Source organism: Rhineura floridana, chromosome 11 (assembly GCF_030035675.1).
Source record: "Rhineura floridana isolate rRhiFlo1 chromosome 11, rRhiFlo1.hap2, whole genome shotgun sequence".
NCBI classification, from domain to species: Eukaryota; Metazoa; Chordata; class Lepidosauria; order Squamata; family Rhineuridae; genus Rhineura; species Rhineura floridana.
In genome coordinates, this window is record NC_084490.1 from 53501920 (window position 1) to 53521269 (window position 19350).

The 19350-nt window shown below is 43.1% G+C and overlaps 2 protein-coding genes across 4 annotated transcripts in view; one reads left to right on the forward strand and one right to left on the reverse strand.

The window, feature by feature from the left end:
• Positions 1–5498, reverse strand: part of DNAJC7 (DnaJ heat shock protein family (Hsp40) member C7) — a 39045-nt gene extending 33547 nt beyond the window's left edge. The window contains exon 1 of one of the 2 annotated variants that reach the window (XM_061591045.1): positions 5234–5498. In XM_061591045.1, the coding sequence (XP_061447029.1) occupies positions 5234–5355 (122 nt within the window). In that variant the 5' untranslated portion in view covers positions 5356–5498. The remainder of the gene's footprint in view (positions 1–5233) is intronic. The other variant, XM_061591046.1, reaches the window with a different exon arrangement.
• A 1982-nt stretch (positions 5499–7480) lies between these two features.
• On the forward strand, positions 7481–19064 carry NKIRAS2 (NFKB inhibitor interacting Ras like 2). Of its 2 annotated transcripts, none has more exons than XM_061590093.1 (4): positions 7481–7653; positions 10409–10539; positions 11681–11754; positions 16760–19064. In XM_061590093.1, exons 2-4 carry the CDS (start codon positions 10446–10448, stop codon positions 16997–16999), a joined length of 408 nt encoding a protein of 135 aa, XP_061446077.1. In that variant the 5' UTR covers positions 7481–7653; positions 10409–10445; the 3' UTR covers positions 17000–19064. The 2 variants fall into 2 exon arrangements, with proteins under 2 accessions (XP_061446077.1, XP_061446076.1); XM_061590092.1 differs by having other exon boundaries at positions 7484–7653; positions 11681–11922.
• Positions 19065–19350: the final 286 nt, after the last annotated feature.

Consider the following 19350-nt stretch of genomic DNA (forward strand, 5'->3'; position numbering starts at 1 on the left):
CTCCTCTTGTTAGACCTCCAGAATTTGTCACTACTAAAGATGGAATACCAGAAGCATGGCCTTTAAGTAGAGACATAAGAGGGCCGCTTCATCTGGGATTCTCAGCTAATCATGAATCCGTGGCAGTGCTTACCCTGTACTTTCAGACATACACTTCCCCTTCACACCTTCTATGAAGCTGCTATGACAATATGCAGGAAACAAACATGCCTTTCCTATAACACACAAAATGACCATCAGAAAACCTTGAAGAATGGGACTGGCTTCATGGGCCGAGTCCAAATGAGTGTCTAAGACATAACTCATTCATTCCTGTACTCTGGATGCCACAGGAGACTTAGCTTTCGGCCAGAGTTATCATCTGGCCCTTTAGAACCCCTATTTGGATTTTTAAATAATAAACTGGGCTTGTTTTCCAAATGGAATTTGGTCAAACGTACTAACATATTCCCCATTAAGTCTTCGAGAACATACTGAATTAGTTGGTGGGTCTCAGAAATATGAAGGGCACTCCAGAAACCTTTTGGGCTGAACGGTAGAGTTAAAAATGCTTTTAAACAACGGCTATCATCACTTGTAGTTTTGTTGTTGTTATGTGCCTCCAAATCGACTGCAACTTATGGCAACCCTATGAATCAGTGACCTCCAAGAGCATCTGTCGTGAACCACCCTGCTCAGATCTTGTAAATTCAGGTCTGTGGCTTCCTTTATGGAATCAATCCATCTCTTGTTTGGCCTTCCTCTTTTTCTACTCCCTTCTGTTTTCCCCAGCATTATTGTCTTTTCTACTGAATCATGTCTTCTCATGATGTGTCCAAAGTAGGATAACCTCAGTTTCATCATTTGAGCTTCTAGTGATAGTTCTGGTTTAATTTGTTCTAACACCCAATCATTGGTCTTTTTTGCAGTCCATGGTATGCGCAAAGCTCTCCTCCAACACCACATTTCAAATGAGTTGATTTTTCTCTTGTCCGCTTTTTTCACTGTCCAACTTTCACATCCATACATAGAGATCGGAAATACCATGGTCTGAATGATCCTGACTTTAGTGTGCAGTGATACATCTTTGCATTTGATGACCTTTTCTAGTTCTCTCACAGCTGCTCTCCCTAGTCCTAGCCTTCGTTGCCTACCCCAATACTTACTTTAGTATTAAAGGTAATCGTGTGCAAGCAGATTATCTCTGGATACAGGTAAAGTACTTAATCAATTAAAATAACTGAAATATGTCCCATGTTATATAAGAAGTAAAGTGCACTTAGCCAAGAGTAGATTCTTATTTACTTCTATAATTGCTTTCACTTTCTGTTTGTGTCATAGTGAATTTCAGAAAGACAATGTCCTCACATGCATGTTGACAGACAACTACCCTAGACTTACCTTGTGAAAGTCCAAAAATACATAGATATTTATCCATTTTAGTAGTCAGAACTTTTTAGATATTCTTGCATTAAGAGAACTGTCAAAAAGTAACCTTCTCTGCTTTTGCAGAGTCCCACATTGCACCTTGAAATTCTGACATGACTACTGATGGGGAGTTGTTCCAGTCTCCATGGTAAGCTACAAACTAAAGACTACATTAACTCCAGAGGGGAGTCTCATTCTAGATATTGCTTTGAGATACACACAAAGTTCCTTCCTGGAGCCACCACCAAAGGGTAAAATGCAGTGAGTGGTAAGTTCTAAGCTGAATGAATGAATGAATCTTTATTTTTACCCTGCCCTTTCCCCAAAACTGGAACTCAGGGCGGCTTACAAATAAAAACTACATATAGGTAAAAAAACATACAAAAATATACAATTAAAATAGAATTAAACTATTCGTAACATTAAAACCATGAAACATACACTTAAGATACTAAGACAATTTAAAACATTAAGAATAGGACCATAGAACAATACAACAGACCTTATGAGGTCCTATCTTAAACATCTTCTGTTTGTGTTCCATGCCCACAGTGAATAGTTGAACTTCCTTTGCAGCGTGACCTGGAAGTAAGGTCACAGACAACTTTGCCATCTGACTCCCATGTATTTTTATAACCTTGACACTATTTATTGCTTAGCAGTCCTGTGCCAAGATGCCATCCCAATTACATTCTCTGTAAGTCAGTTTCCCACTGTCACTCTTTTCCATCTTCCACAAGAACATTTAAGCGTCTCACAATATGGCCTAGATTAAAAGTAGGTCTCTTCTTTTTCCATAGTTCTCAAAGTATGAAACCAAAATACTGCAATACAAAGTGAGTGTGGATATGGACTACAGCAGGGACTAATGAGCTTACCAAAATAAGAATAAATCAGCTGGGTCACAGCTAGGGTTTCCATCCAGATGTTTCAAGATGTTTAGAAAGTGCATTGTGCCAGAGTCCTCTGGTCCAAACTGTGGTTTGTTTAAATCACAATGATTAAGAATGGCGTAGGCATCCTGCTGGAAACCCCAAGCATCCTATCAAATTGTAGAAAGGCAGCCCATCTTCTCCTTGTGTTCTGTCCTTGCTCTGAACTTGTTTATGCAATTGGATTTTCCTATTAGTAGTTGCAGAGAATTCCAGAGGTACTAAGAACCTAATGTGACTCTCAACTATCAATAATATCATTAAATATATACATGTGATCCTTTTGGGCTGTAAGCAGGAACACCCAAGCTATGTTGTACTGCTGCGGTTTTCAAGTTTCAGGGAACCCTTTCCATACTGTTATCTGCTAATGTTCCCCTGCATATTGCAGGGGATTCAGGAACATATTCTGGGAGGCAGTTAGTTTCTGCAGAGGACTGCCAAGCACCATTTTTGCTTCGTGTAAACAGGGACACAGGAGAATATTGACTGTGTGTGCATGTTACAGGGGGAGACCAGTAACGGCAGACAAGCAGTCATTCCGGGAAGATTGTCTGCCATTGGTATTCTTCTCATTAAAGGACCCTGCTTCCAAGCAACCATGCAGTATCCCCTGCTATAACATTGACAAACTCAAACAATAACAGGTCTTAGCAAGGCAGTGAGCTCTCCCTCATATCCTGGCCCCCAAAAATGAACTGCTAGGAAGTTCAATAGCTGGAGTCTGTATCCAACAAAATTGTCCAGTTAGCACAAGGACTTCCAACTGCGCAGTGGGACTTCCTCCCCCTGTATCCCACAGATCTGTTCTGGAGTTTTCCCCCAATCCTCCAAAGCATATGGGGGTATGTGCGCAGGCAGAGGAGAGAGCCCCACTGCAGAAGCAGAACTCCAGGACAACTTCATTTGATACAACCCATCGCTTCCAGGTATCTCCTTTGAATTTGCGTTGGCAACAAGATGCCATTTGGTACTCCTTGAGACTGGGTGTTGTTGTTGCTCTCAACACCTACAGTTGCTGATTGCTAACCAATGTAGCTTTGCATATGGGAGACTAATATTTAAATCCCACTTAAGCCAGGGAGCTCACCAAGCACAAATCACTCTATCTCAGTCCAACCAGGCTCCCTTGAGGATAAACCACACTGTGATTAACTACTTGCAAAGGATAAAGAAGTGTTGTCAGTCACCCTGTGACACAAGCACACGTGGAGCAGGCCAGCTGGATTTGTCATTCCTCATATCTAGCAAATGTAATAACTGTGCACCCCAAGACCGTAGGGCAGAAAAAACATCTAAAGTAAGATTTTGAGCATCAGGAATTCCTTCCCCCACAAAAATCTCACTAATTAAATACTGGCAGCCAGAAAGCTTATTTCTCTTGTCACATCTCCCTGCTCATTTGGTCAGGTTACAGCTCTAGTGGTTACCTACAAAGTTACCCTTATATTTAGTCAGATAATTGGTTCATCTCTCTACACTGACTGGCAGTGGCTTGCCAGCATTTCAGCTATCCTCAATCCAGCCTGGAGATGCCAGAGACTGAAACTGGGAGCTTTTTACATATAAAGCAGATATGGAGATCCTTTGACTCTCTAAATGTTGCTGAACTCCAACTCCCATCAGCTGCATCCCGCATGGCCAATGGCCAGGGATGATGGTAGTTGTAGCTCAGCAACATCTGGAGGGCCAAAGGTCTCCCACACCTGATGTTAAGCATGTTCTCTCTCTGTGCTGTCGCCATTCTCTTTTACAGAACAAATCACCAGCTCTTGAGCTGTTATCAGAAATCCTCCACAAACCACCACTCTAGGCCAATAAGTTTTCACCATATACCTCTGCATTAGTCACCAATTTTGCCGCAGAGTTCTCTCTCTAAAGGATACTGAACCCTGATTTTTATCAAAGGTGGTTTCTTGCTACTTTTGGAATACAATAGTTTCCAATTAACACCAGGTTTGCAACTTTTGTCCTCAAGATGGGTCAGTGTCCCCCAAGATATTTCACACTGGAATCCCAACTATAAGTGAACTGATACAAACCTATCAGAATCACCAATATGGCGTTTCCCCCTATCTACATAGGTTGTCTGGCAATTTCCCACAGAAAGAACAGCTTGCATCCATTCCCAACCCAAGAACAACAGCCCCTTAGTTTAATGCTTCTAAAACTTTAAATCACCTTGAGCACCATTTTGTGGAAAGGTGGCACACACAAAAACATGAAGCAAATAGGGCCATACTAACATAACACAGCGTTATTATAAGGAACCCTGATTTGCAAACGTGCGTGAAGTATTTGAAGTACTCTGAAAAATAATACTGCAACCCTAAACATTGTTTAGAATGTCAGCATTAGGCAACAAGGCCCACTGAACTCTGCAGTAAGTACACCCCTGAGATTAGGAGAAAGGCAGAGAGATGATCTCCTGTTTGAACCTCGGGTAATTTTGGGGAGTAAGCCCTGCTGCTAACACCTCTCTCCAAAACAAATACTGCTTTACTGGATCAGACCAAGCATTCCTCTTGCCTAACATCCTATTTCTAACGGTAACCTAGACGGTTCATGGAAACCTACAAACAGAGCATAAAAGGAACCTTTCCCTATTACTTATCCTCCAGCAACGGATATTTCAGAAGTACACTGTCCCTGCACATCCGGCCCTCTATTACTCCGCTTCATCTTGATGTTTTCCATTTATGTTCCTTGGCGAAAGAGGTAGCAAATGACAATGCCACGCACACCCGTGCCTTCTGGACATCCCTTCTCCCAAACCAGCTCCCCTTTCTTCTCACCTGCAATGCAGGCTCCACCCCTGGTCATCGTCCCCCTCACACCGAAACAGCCCCTCCGCTTCTCTTTTCGTGGACGGGACAACGGGGGGGGGTTCTTACCTGCGCGTTCCTGTGTCCTCGTCGTCGTCGCTCAACATCGCCGGTGCCTCAGGGTGTGAAGCCACCATGGGTGCTGCCGCCGCGGGCGTCATAATCACGTCGCACTCTCCACCCGCCGCCATCTTGCTTCCTTATTGCAGCAATCAACGGCCGCCGAGCCGGGAATAGGGAGCGAGAGAAACAGAGGAGAGTGAAAGAAGGAAGGGAGCGGAAGTTCACCCGTCCATATCCGGAGAATTAAGAGGCGAGACGGCTAGACAGTTTCCGGCTTGGCAGGACGAGGAGGGGACGAGTCAGAGTCCGCCAAGAGGGAACTCTTTTGGCCGAAGGCCGTGTGGAGGGAGACTGGAGGAGCAGCTGGTCTCGTTAGCCGAATAAGCAAAAGGAATCAGAGCCTGAGGCTGGTGTGGGGCTTATTCCTGGAATTGGACTCCAACACTGAAATTCTTATTTATGCTTACTTAGGAGTAAGCCCCGTTGAACTCAGCTGGATTATTATTTTTTAACTATGAAAGATTATACAACTACTGTATAATTTTACATAAATTTGTATTTACACATTGGATGGTAGTTCTACTCTGAATAGACCCATTGAATTTAATAGGCATGACCAACTTAGGTTCATTCATTTCAGTAAGTTTACTGTCTGTTGGACTTAGTTGAATGCAATCACAATCCATTTTCTTGTAAAACGTAAAATATTGGACATATCAGTGTAGCACAAACAAAGCAATCAAAATCAATACATTCTGGGTTACCACACACAAGCTACCACACGTACAACTCCATACAAATATATTTTCCTAGATCATTGGTCCCTAAATAAAGATAATGTATCTGCTTGCTGCTTCAATCGATAGGTGCCCCTCCCCCCGTGTTTTGTTTTATTTTTATTTTTTTGCCAACTATATTCTCCCCTATCAAGCAGGCTTACTAAACATGCAGATTTCACCTACATGGCGAAAATCTGAAATTGCCGTATTAACATTTGGAATTTGAACTGGAAGTGTGTTATGTTTCAAAGGATTTGAAACCCACACTGCTAGGCTGGAATGTTCAGCTTCAGTGAATACATCTAGAAAACATCTGGTAAAAGATTCTGAATTTTCTAAAAATGGGAGGAAATGTGTGTATATTTCTCACAAATACTTATAACTTATGTATATGCCTCCTTTCACTCTGCAGTAGATAAATACGGCTAGCCACATTAATATCTTTTTCTTTTTTTAATATTTTAGTTACAAAGTTAGATATTTCTCTCAAAAATAAAAACAAACAAAAAGATGAAAATAAGGTTAAACAATGATTAAGTTATTACTTATGATAGCCTTGTTAAACGTTTTGAAATTAGCATAGCATATTCTTTTAATCATTAAAAAAATAAACTAGTGATATTCAAAGTATAGAACAGAAAAAAGAGAAGTTATCAAAAAAGATCAAAGTCATATCGAACCTTTGAGAAGCAATTATTTCCTTGGCAATACCAAATAAATGGAGACCATACTTCTAGAAATCTGTTTGGCCACACCTTATTTCTTTTCATATTAAATAATATGTCAATTTTAACAGCAGAGCTAATTCTCAAAGCTTGTTTATCCAACGGCTACATGAATATCGTTAGAAGAATGTAAAAGGAGCCCTGCTGGATTAGAGCAAGTCCCATTAAGTTCAGCATTTTGTTTCCAGCAGTGGCCTCTAAGAAGCACCCAAGCAGAGTATGACAGAGACGGACATCCTATTCTTCATTCTCAGCATCTGGTGCTCAAAGCTATAATAAGAAACCTGTAGCCCTCCAGATGCTCTTGGACTCCAACTCCCATCAGCCCCAACCAGCATGGTCAATGCTCAAGGATGATGGGAGGTATAGTCCAACAACATTTTATATAACACAACATTTTATTTACTAGCATGACCAATTCTGTGGTTGTTTTTTTTATGGCTGATGGTTATTGCTGTTCTCCCTGAACAATCTTTTAAAAAAGCCATCTAAGCCAGTGGCCATCCACCACATCGTGTGGTAGTGCATTCATAGGTTAATTATTAATGAATTATGAAAGATGTATGCAGAAGGTATGTAATCATTCTGTCTGTAGTGATATTACTTCCATCCTTTCCTTTCTCTCTCTCTCGCACGTGCACACACACACACACACACACAAACGCACACGCAATGTATTATGTAACCTGCACAGTACAATGTATGCTGCTGTGTTAAGTGATCTGTATGTGGAGTGCCAAGGGAGTCCTTGGCAAGAGCAGAGTAAAGCACCATTGCAGATGAAAAGCTAGATGGAGCTGTGGGCTGCATCGTCCCCTTTCTGCCTCTTCTCCTAGCTATGCTGACTTGTCGGCCCCCAGTTCCTCTCCAGGCTGAAGGCAGGCAGAAAGTGAAGAAACAAAGGGGCAAGTGCCTTGGGAGGGTAAGTTCGTATAACCTGTGGGGGTGTGTGTGCTGAGACAGTCAGGACTGGCTGTACTTTCTCAGATTAATCTCTCAGACAGAATTCATAGCTTCAGAAAAGCAGTGGGATTTGTGTGGATTTTTACACGTCATTGTACACGTTCTTGTGAAAGCAAACATGGAGCTGCCAGTGAGCATAGGCCTGACGGAGCAGCCGCCAATCTAGACTGCCTGTTAGCGTACCTGTATGATACTCAATAAAAAGTGTTGTGTGGTGCCTTAAAAGAATAATGGATTTATTGTGGCAGAAGCTTTCATAAACAAGAGCCCACTGCACCAGATGCACGATGACTCCTCAGTCACCCATGGATATACAGTAAAAAGAATGTACACTGTGGGGCAAAAAGTCATGAAATGTTACAGGCAGCAGTAGTGGAATTTGACATTTCTGTGTGACGTTTCTGTGCAGAGCCAGAATGCAAGCTGAAAAAAGTGATCCGTTCACAATGACAGTCATTGATGACAATTTTGTTGTATTTTTTTTCTGTGGTTCCGATTAAATCAGTTTGGGAGAGGATAACATTAGATTAATTCCAGTATTTGAATTATACACGTGGTTCCAAAAGTGTGTGTCTCATTCAGGGCAAAACAGGACATCACATTGCAATGGGGATTCCTCTGTTGAATTCTCCTTTTCTCCATAACATGCACCTCATGTTGTGATGTTTAAGTGTGTTTTCCCATCCCTGCTTCACATAGTTGGCTGGCAGGGACAGGGAAAACACAGAATAAGCCTTCCTACAAGTTATAGGATAGAATTTGATAGAGGTGCCATTTTGGGTGGCTTCCCCATCTTACTCATAACATGCAGTTCCACTTCAGTGTACATCTTTTGTTTTTTAAGCATACACAATGTCTACCTTTGTTCTTAGACTTACTTCCATTATTATTATTATTAGCATTAGCATTAGTATTTATTGCCCACCCTTCAGCCAGTAGTCCCAGGGTGGGTTATAACAACCTTAAAATACAGTGTTAAAAACAATTAAAAACAAGTAGAATCATAAAATAGGATGGGTCCTAAAAATATATGTCTCACGTGTCAAAGCCCAGGGTAAAGAGGTGCATCTTCAGCATTCACCTAAGGCTGTACCGTGAGGTTGCCAGGTCCACCTTGGTGGGGAGGGAATTCCACAACTTAGGGGCCGTCACAGAGAATGTCCTCTCCCAGGCCACTCCCCCCCCAAGCTTCTGAGGGTGGTGGAACTACCAAAAAGTGCCCCTGCTCAACACCCAAGAGGGTCTGTAGGGAAGAAGACCCACAGACTGCCATTTCTGGTGATGGGCTTGCATAGGGACAAGTAATGATACCAACTTTGTGTGTGGAGCTGTAGAGAATTACAGCAGTGAGTGGGGGACACACACACACAAAAATTCATTCTGGGCCAAAAGTGCAAGGAGCTGGATGGGAGCTTTTGCCAGTTGCACTTCTTGTTCTCCCAGCTTCTTATTGTCATGTTGAATCAACTTCGAATTAATTCTGAAGTCTGTCATTTGCTTAAAAGTCTCGGGATACAGACATGCTAGGACCAAAAAAAAAAGCAATTAGAAGAACTTCCTTTGAAACTATAAAACCAAGCAGTCTAAAATCCTAATCGGGAATGGGGAAGTTCCGGCCCACAGGCCTAATTAGGCCTGACCCGACCCCTGGTTTGGCCTGTGAGGCAGTTTCATATGTACCATCAGGTGAGAGGCAGGTGGAGATGCAGCTGCCAATGGACAACTGGGAGCCTTAAAATGCACTTCTGATTGTGCATGAGCAAGGGATTGTGCATGAGCAAGCTGACTGGCAGTGAGAGCATGCCAGCTGGGATTGAATGCACTACTTATTTCCCCATAGGGTACACCACAGTGCAGCCAATCCCAGCAGGAGACAGAGCTTGAAGTTACCACCTATCACCTTATAGGCGGTGACTTCAAGCTTGCTGAAATCAGTTGTGCTACTGAGTTCCCCATGAACAGGGAGCTTGAAGTCAGTACCGATCAACTAATCAGCGGTAACTTCAAGCCCTGCTTCACCAGGCTTGGATTTACAAGGGAAAAATGGGTCACCTAACATCATAGTGACATCAGGTGATTGGTACATGTGGGGGGCTGTCCACCTGTCAAAATGGCCTGTTGAGAGCGGGGAATCCCAGGATCTGGCCTGTTAGCTGTATCCAGCTCCCCATCCCGATCTAATTGCATAGCTGATTGGAACTTGCAGGGCTCTTGTACTGTAGAGTACAGGCATAAAGTGTACAGATCACATGAGTAAAGCTGGAGGTAGGTTTCTAGAGCGCGTGCTGAGTACAAAGAACAGCAAGGCTGTTGGACCCTACAGTCTCTCTGTCCCCCAGACAACAGTTCATCACAGGGCCTCTTGCATTCCTTGTGCCCTTTCCTCCCATTTCAGTCCAAACCTGAGCTTCAGGCAGCCTGGTTGCTCAACTGGAAGTCTCTCTCTGAAATTTGAAAACAGCCTCAGGCACATAGCTCAATGGCAGAGCACATGTTTTGCTTGCAGGAGGTCCCCGGCAACTCCAGGTAGGGCTGGGCAAGCCTACTGTCTGAAACCCTGGAGCTCCGCTGCCAGTCAGGATAGGTAATACTATGCTGGATGGACCGTCTCTGACCAGGCCAATCTTCCTTGGTTCTGATGCTCATGCAGATATGTGTGGGTGCTTGTATCTTTGCACATATGTATATTTTCACCGCTTGCCTTCCATTTGTAGCTTCCTGCATTCCTCCTCTTCCCCTGCCCACCAGAAGATGGGGAAGAGCTGCAAAGTGGTTGTATGTGGGCAAACATCAGTCGGGAAGACCTCTATCCTGGAGCAGCTGCTCTATGGGAATCACGTGGTCGGTGAGTGTTGGCTTTCAGCTGGGCAAGGCCTGCGCCCCTACTCAGCCATGCAGTGTGCTGTTTTTTAAGCTAATGTACTCTACAGAGCCATTGTGGGGATTCAAAACAGTCTGTTGCTTGCCTGAGTATGTCTGGCCCCCAGCCGTTACTGGCTGAGCTGCTGTGATTCTAAGCGGTGAGGTAAACTATCACGGCCTGGGTCCTGCATATCTCAGGCATGGTTGCCTCTTCTATTCTCCCCTGCCTCGGCTTTGAGCCTCTTCTCCGTTTCATGCAGTGAGAAGCATTTATATCCATTTATATCCAACTGCAGAATGATTGCCCCTTCTCATATTGACCAGCCTTCTGGAAAGGGTGCCAAACTTGTATCTTCTGTTTGGCCTGCTGGCTAGTTTGCTTGTTCAGCATTGTTAATCCTGTTTTCTTTGGAGGCTGTTGTAATTATTGTTGCTTCTTTGTACATCACCTTGAGCATATGGAAAGGCAGCTAATGAATGGTTGTAATAAATAAATCTCTCCAGTAGAAAGTTTGTGAGTGCAGCTTTGTGAGCTAAGTGACATTTCAGTTTGACTGGGATACACACAACTCAGGAGAGGGGGAATTGTATGTGGTGTTAGCTAGGCAGGCAAAGGAGAGCAGTGAATGGTACTGCTGGTCATTTGCTAGGGCTTCAAGGCAATCAGAAGGCCCCCTGCCCTAACGGTGCTACCCTTTCCACTGCAGAGTATACCTAAGAAGATCAAGTGCAGCATAACAGCTTGTTTTTCTTGTAAATATTGCAGATTGGTGTTATTTGTATAATTATTTAATATTTGTAAATATTTGTATGCTTTTTTAAATTAAAACAAAACAAACCGAGAAAATTCCTAAATTTATATTAGGCAATATATTTATCAGGACAGGCAAAATATCACAAAACGGTGCACAAAATTTTGCGTTCTCTGTTTTCCTTATGGAGAGTTCTGGAGAACTTGAAATCTTGCATGTTATTTTCTGATATTTTGGTTGGCCTAATAAGGATATTGCCCTAATATGGAATCTGGCTCCTGTGAGTATGAAGAGAACAAATCCTTCTATCAAAAGATAATAATTTCTGTACTTCTAGTAATTACTGCCCTCTGTCCTGTTGGCTCTCTGCAGGTTCGGAGATGATCGAAACTCAAGAGGACATTTATGTGGGCTCCATAGAGACCGACCGGGGGATTCGGGAGCAGGTGCGCTTCTATGACACCCGAGGCTTTAGGGATGGGATGGAGCTGCCCAAGCATTGCTTCTCCTGCACTGATGGATATGTGCTGGTTTACAGTATTGACAGCAAGGAGTCCTTCAAGAGGGTGGAGATTCTGAAGAAGGAGATAGACAAGAGCAAGGATAAGAAGGAGGTAGGTAAGCTACCCCCAACAGTATGAGGGTCTAAAGCAGAGGTGGGGAACCTGTGGTCCGCCAGATGTTGTTGGACTCCCTCAGCCACAGCCAGCATGACCAATGGTCAGGGATGATGGGAATTGTAGCCCAGCAATATCTGGAGGGCCACAGGTTCTCTACATCTGATCTAGAGATATCTCAACTTCCTTCCCTCACACACTTTCCAGATTAGGTTTTTCTGCAGAGAATCCCATACATGCATACCACAGATTCTCTGTGTATTGTAGAGCAGGGGTTCCCAAACTCTGGTTGATGGACCACCAGTGTTCTGCAAGCTTATTCAGGTGGTCTGTGGTATGTCTGGATTTGTGGTTGAAGACAGGAGATGGCATAACCATTGCATTAAACATTCCTATTTAATGTTTGACTAGACCAGGGTATAGTCTGAACTTGGCACGTGAGGCTGCCACCTTGCTGAAGCAAACCAGGTCTGTTTTTGGAGAGTGCCTGGATGGGAAACCCCTTGGAAACCATATGTAATGCCACCTTGGGTTCTGTGATGAAAGAAGGGTGAGAGATAAATGTAATAAATAAATAATTGATTTTAATTGTAGTTTTATTCTTTTATTTAATTATGTTATATTTTATTGTATTACAATTTGAATTCTATGGAATACAATATATAAGAAATAAAAGAATTCTTATTTTGTATTTTATTGTATTTACTAAATTCCACAGAATTCAGATTGTAATTCAACAAAATGTGATATGTAAGAAATGAAACAACAAAAATAGAATTAAAAATCATGCAGCATCTGCCCAGCGGATTACAATTGCTGCAACAGGCAGAAAAATCAAGTGGTCCGCCAGGACACTCAGCAGGCTTTGAGTGGTCCGTGGGAAAAGAAGGTTGGGAACCACTATTGTAGAGCATTGGTCTTCTGTGGGTGGGTTGGAACCACTACCAGGTCACGGTAGCAGATCAGGTCTAAGGTGGGTTGCAGCTGCAGCACTACCACCATGCAAGCAAATAGTTTGCCCTGGGCTCCTACTGGGAGGATGGACAGGATATAAATTTAATTAATAAATAATAAATGGTAAAAAAGAAAGAAAAAGGAAATGGGTTCTCAAATGCATGATTGGGTTAAAGGTGGGTCTTGGGTCTGAAAAAGTTGAAGACTGCTGCCAAGTAGAGGATTGAAGAATGTGTTCTAGGGCGCAGTTGCTTGGGTCCAGCTGGTCTCTCAGGTCTGGCTTGCTAGGGGAATATTTGGGTTGGGGCCTGCATAAGAAGGGCGGCTGTGTTTCAGGGTTATAAACTAGCACCATGTGAGAAAAACAAAAAAACACTTTTACACTTACATTTAAATGATTTTAGCCCCCGAGTCCTTTAAAAAAACAACACAAAATGAAACCCAGACGTGATTTGAATGCATTTGTCAAGGAAAAGTATAGAATTACATATAATAGCCAGCAGATCCTGTATTGTTAGCTTCCAAGCAATAGCCAGAAGGGTTAGAAATAGCTTTGAAGAATTATTCTGTATTGTAGGGCTTGGAATCAAGTCACACAAGTGAATGGCAGTCCTGCAGTAGAATTCAACTTTAAAAAAACATTTTGGTCCCTATCAATTGATGTTCCTTTAAAAATGGTTTGTGTCAAAATAACAATAATATCCTGTCTATACCTATAGGGAAAGGGTGTTGTGCATACGTAAACATAGGATTTTTAAAGTTCATGTAGGCTTTAACCTAGGGCTGGGGAGCCTGTCACACTCCATACGTTGTTGAATGACAACTCCCATCATTCCTGACCAATGGCCATGCTGGCTGGGGCTAATGGGAGTTGGAGTCTAACAATGTCTGGAGGTCTACAGGTTCCCCACCTCTCCTTTAACCCGAAGTCAGTGGAGAGAGCAGGTCAAAAGCCATTGATGTGTGGTTGAATTTAAGTTTCTGTACTAGGTGTACCTCCTCAGATTCCTGAAACAGCCTGCCTTTGAAATATAATCTCTGTCTTTTCCAGTTCTGGCGATGCCTTTAGTAATTTTTTTGGGGTATTTTTGTTTTTGTAAACTGCTTAGAGATTATTTACATTAAATGGTGCATCAGATGGTACATAAGATTATAAAGTTATTTTGACAAGTAGAATGCCCAGCACCCCCTATCAGCAACATGAAGTAATAGCACTGGACAACATTATGGTGCTGTTGTAAGCTACTTCCTCAGCCCAGCCTGTGACAGAGGTATAATAACAGTGGTCTACAATGCAGAACTGTCGTGAACTACTCTCTCTCAGCCCCCTCCAATCTAAAATATGGGGGTAAGGAACCGTATTTCCTCTGGCAGGGCTATTTTTTAAGTGTTGAAAAACAGGAGAAAAGTAAACCTTCAACATAAAATAAAGGCTGAGTTAGAGGGCAAACTTCTCTCTTTGCTGCTACCATATTTGGGGGTGGGGAACACACCCTGTTGCCCAATCACAGCTCTCTTAAAATCTTGGATTTCTTCATTGATTTCTATGGGCAACTCCCACTTCTGCCCCAGGGGCCATTTAAAAACAGCTTCACAGTGTGAGCCAGGAAATGGCCTATCATTCTAGACCAAGGGTTCCCAAATATGAATAAACATTCATGTTTATTTTTAACTGTATTTTTATTCGCTTCTTTTGTTTCTTATATTTGATTGTATTGTACTGAAGTTTAAATTCTATGGAATGCACATTGTAAAACTATAAAATGCAAAGTAAGAAAAGAAGCAATAGAAATCCAACTAACAATCACACAGCATCTAGTACAGTGCATTACAACTGATACAACTGGCAGAAAATTAATTAGTGGTCAGTAAGGCCATCAGCAATTTTCAGGTGGTCTGTGGGACAAAAAAGTTGAGGTACCTTGTTCTAGGCCGTGCAATGGCTCTCTTTTCTACTTTCTGTTCCCGGTGGCATTATCTACTCCACAGTGGAAACTTGGTGAGGACAATCAGATAAGGAACAGCAAGGGAGACCATGACGCATATATTGAGAAGCAGCTGTATGAGGAAAACAGCGCTTTCTCTTTTGTGATGTGCAGCTCATTCCTGTGCATGTTTTCCTGTAGGTAAATCCCTCTGAGTTCATAGCCTCACAACATTCTTGCGGTGCTTCGTTAACTAACATACATGTAAAGTGGTTGTGTTGACTAGCCCCACCCCTGCTGCAAATGTGCTGTGTGTTCAGTGGTCACAGGCCTCTGAATTCCCCCTTGCATCCATCAAGATGCACACAATTAGGGCCATGTCACATGGCTGCTGAACACATGGCCAGCATGTGCATAGTTGCAGTAGGGGGACTGGTGTCACCCTCCAAACCCCTCACATGTGCTTTTAATGTACCAGGTGAATCTGCCTTCAGTTACTTGGTCTGTGAGTGAACACAGTTCAAGGGAAGTGAGTGAAGTGTACTTAAATCCACTGGCACCAAAGGGGAACAAAAACCACAAGGGTCTATACTTACTGACATGCTTAACTTTCTGCGATGAATTGCACATAGCATTTCTAGATCCTGTTTAGCCAGTCATAATTTCTTCAAGCCCCGTTTTACTCTAGAATCACCTTACTGTTTATATTCATTAATAATGTATTTATGAGGAAGGGCAAAGATGGAAGGGGTGTGGCTAGAGGAGGAAAGAGTGCTGTCAGAGTGTCTCCCCCACTCTCTGAAACTACATTGGCCAACAGCCCATTAAAACCCGGAGCTGGCCCTGGGTTAGGTCTCGTTATCATGTCACATGAACCTAGAGCACACTTTGTACTCCTCTGCAGCCAAGCCCTACAAGGGAAGGTTGATATTACTGAACAAACAAAATAAGGTCACATCCACGCCATATACTGTATTTAAAGCACTCTAATTCCACTTTAACAGTCATGGAGAATCATGGGAACGGTAGTTTGCTAAGGGTGCTGGAAACAGTAGTTCCATGAGGTCAGCACCTTCGACAAACTACAGTTCCTGGGTTTCTTTGGGGGAAATCATGACGGTTAAGTGGTATAAGACTGCTTTCAGTATATAGTGTGGAGTTTTCCTGCTCCACAACCCCAGAATTCCTGTCTGGTCTCTGGGAGCCCTTCCCTCCAACTACAGAGGCTCAAGACACAGCTGTCACTATAAACACCAGCACTCCTGTCTCTCCACTTAGTAGCATAGCTGATTCTGGCTCCTAGCTTATCTATGCTGTGCCAACCTCTTTTCTCTCCCATTGGCCTGGAGGCTGCCAGGACAGGACTGAAGTTGGAGATACAGGGAATGGGGACACCCAGGAACTGTGGTTCTGAGAAATGGCTTCCCAGTGTGGCTCTAAAGACAACTATTCACTTTACTCTGCCACCATAGTCAAATGCAGCATGCTTCTGAAAACCTGTTGCCGGTAGCCCAGGAGGGGAGAGTGTTCTTGCACTCAGGTCCTGCTTGCGGGCTTCCCATGGGCATCTGGTTTACCACTATGAGAACAGAATGGGCTAGATGGACCACTGGCCTGATCCAGCAGGCTCTTTTTATGTTCTTAACTTCCTTAGACAGCAGTGGGCTTCATAATCAAGGACTAGTAGTTCTGCTAGCCACATGGCCATTTCTGTGGGGAAGCTGCCTCCCTCCCCTTGGTACTTGATTCCTGGGGAAAGCCATTGATAGGGGCAATGTGTTTAGGATGAAGCTTGTCCAAAATTGGTGCCCTGTAACCAGCATCCTTAATTCAGTGCCGGAGGGAGGGCCATCAGCCTGTTTTGTCGTCAGGCTGGCCTTGATTCCACTAGGTGCAAATCTGTGCTTTTTTCATTTATTTTACACAAGCTAGTTATTTCATTTTGTCCTCGACAGGTCACCATTGTGGTCTTAGGCAACAAATGTGACTTGCAGGAGCAGAGGCGTGTGGACCACGATGCAGCGCAGCACTGGGCCAAGGCTGAGAAAGTGAAGCTGTGGGAAGCCTCAGTCGCTGACCGCCGGACCCTCATCGAGCCCTTTGTCTACCTAGCCAGCAAGATGACACAGCCACAGAGCAAGTCCGCCTTTCCGCTCAGCCGCAAGAACAAAAGCAGTGGTTCTGTGGATGGGTGAAATCCTCAGGGACTAGGCCCACTGTCTCTTGTGGACATGCATGTGCGTAGGGCTGGCCTTACCTTGATGCAAAGGAAACTTCCAGCAGCAGATTCCAATGAGTTGTCATTTTCCCCCCTTTGGCTTCTATCTCTTTGTTTTGCATTGTTTTGTTTCAAAAAAGGAGACAGCTCCAAGTACAGAGCAGTGGAAGTCACTATTGACTCTTTACTTGTAATGGAAAAAAAAGTCTAAAGCAGACACTACATCCCTGAGTCAAGTGCCAGTAGGAGTCAAGGTGTGTTGCAATTAAAAATAGCGGCCACATTACAATCATGGGGGAATTAACCTTTTGGGGGCCACTCTTTAATTATAACTTTCCAAGCAGCCTTGATTTTAGCCCTGGAAGTCCATGTTAAGGGTGCCCCATTTTGCTTTTGATTTGGGCCCTGAAGATCAGCATGGCAGACAGGAGAGTTGTTGCGGGGTAGAGATGCTCCTGGTTCAGTTTGCCTTCCCTTCCTTCTCTTCTCCCTACTGTGGGAGAAGGATGAATGCTTTCAGGTGTAGCTGCAGGGCCATGGGGGAAAGAGGACAATGGAATGCATCACTCAATATGAGAGCACTCCTGGCCAAGCTAATCCATGTTCTAAGTCTCTGGGATGGCAGCAGGAGCCATCTGTAGAAAGGCTTTAGGAGCTGGCTGTTTGTTTCTTAAGAGGAGAAGGCTGAAGAATTGTAGATGGGAGAGGACCAAACACCAACAAGACAAAAGGATGGGGAGAAATGTTATCCTAAGAATGGGAATGAAAAGTTTGGGGGCAGGCGATTTCTGTTAAATGATCATATAAACTACCCCAAGGCATGGGATTGATTTGATTTTGATTGTCTCATGAACGACCTTTCCAAACATTGTGATCTGGTTAATGCATATTTACAAACTGTTATCAGCAACTTCTTGGACAACTGGCCTCAATTTAAGCTGTAACCCTATGCATATTTATCTGGGAGTAAACTCCATTGAGTACTGTGGGAATGACTTTCAAGGAAACACGTTTCTGCTTATGGCTTAGTAGCTTTTGAAATCCTTTTGTTAGTAATGTAGGAACCATTCAAATGCCAATTAACCATGGATTCAACATTGCTCTGCAAGGGTGTATTGAGTAAATGACCAAGCACAGAAGGGGCGCAAGTCAGGAGTTTGGCCTCCATATATATTTTAATTTCCATAACATCAGTGTGGGGAAAAAAATCTTGTTAGAGAATTTACCCCCTCTCTTCCCCCCCACCCAAACGTAGTATTAGAGAGGATGGGCTGGGGAGATAGTTTAAACTGAAAAATGGTCAGAATATTGGCAGCTATAACCTGTGTTGCCAGAGCTATCATAATTTTGAAAGAGAATAATCATGTTTGATTTTAGGAAAACTAAAAAATATTTTAATTGCATTCTTCTAAAATCTTCTGGAACATTGCTACTTTTGCATAAGAGCTTTGTAACAAGAGGTACAGAAGAGAAAGCCCTCAAAACCCACCAACATTGCTTCCGTTTCTGAAAGGAGAGGTGCCAGCAACATTCAGGTCTGAATAGTGATCAACCCTCTGCTACAGAAGTCCTGATTCCCGATCTGTGGAAACTATCTGTGATTGTTCAGTGGGGAAGGAGAGGTAGTTGGTGCATCCCCAGAGGTGCTCTCTTAATTACTGCCTCTTCTTAGGGCTGTAAGTTTTATAGCATTTTTATTGGTATTTTTATTGGTAGAGCAATCAATGAAAGATGATTAATTGGTTTGGGGTGAGAATGAAGGGTGCATTAGTTGTCCAGAGATCCCTAGTTATCATACAGGTAATAAATACATTTAGTATTAAGAGCCCTTTTAGTTCTGGTGTGTAAAATTATTCCAGGGAATGCCAAAAACACGATTGTAACTTTTATTAATAAAGTTTTAAGTGCTTGCACTTTCTTTAGCAAGCTAAAGACTGGTATCTTACACTGAGGTTTGAGTAAGCTGCATGTTTAGCTGGCAACATGCACATCTATTTAAACCAACTGGTTTTGCAAACTGTAATTGGCTAAATAAATCTGTAACCAATTAATACACCAGCTTTTTGTCCCTGTGTAAGAATTGCAGAATCTGAACATGCAGCTGGGTTCAGGGATGCATTGGACTAGAGGCAGGCTGGAGGTGATCTGAGGAAGGTATGGCCACTGCTGGAAGATTTGTAACCTTAGAGAACACACACACACACAGAGCATATGTGGAAGAGTGGTGGCAGCTGGGAGTCTGATACAGCTTTGCCTCTATCATTAGTTGTCTGCTAGTATAGAAACTAAAAACAGTAATACGTGCAAAGCCCTGTCAGGTCCAAGCTC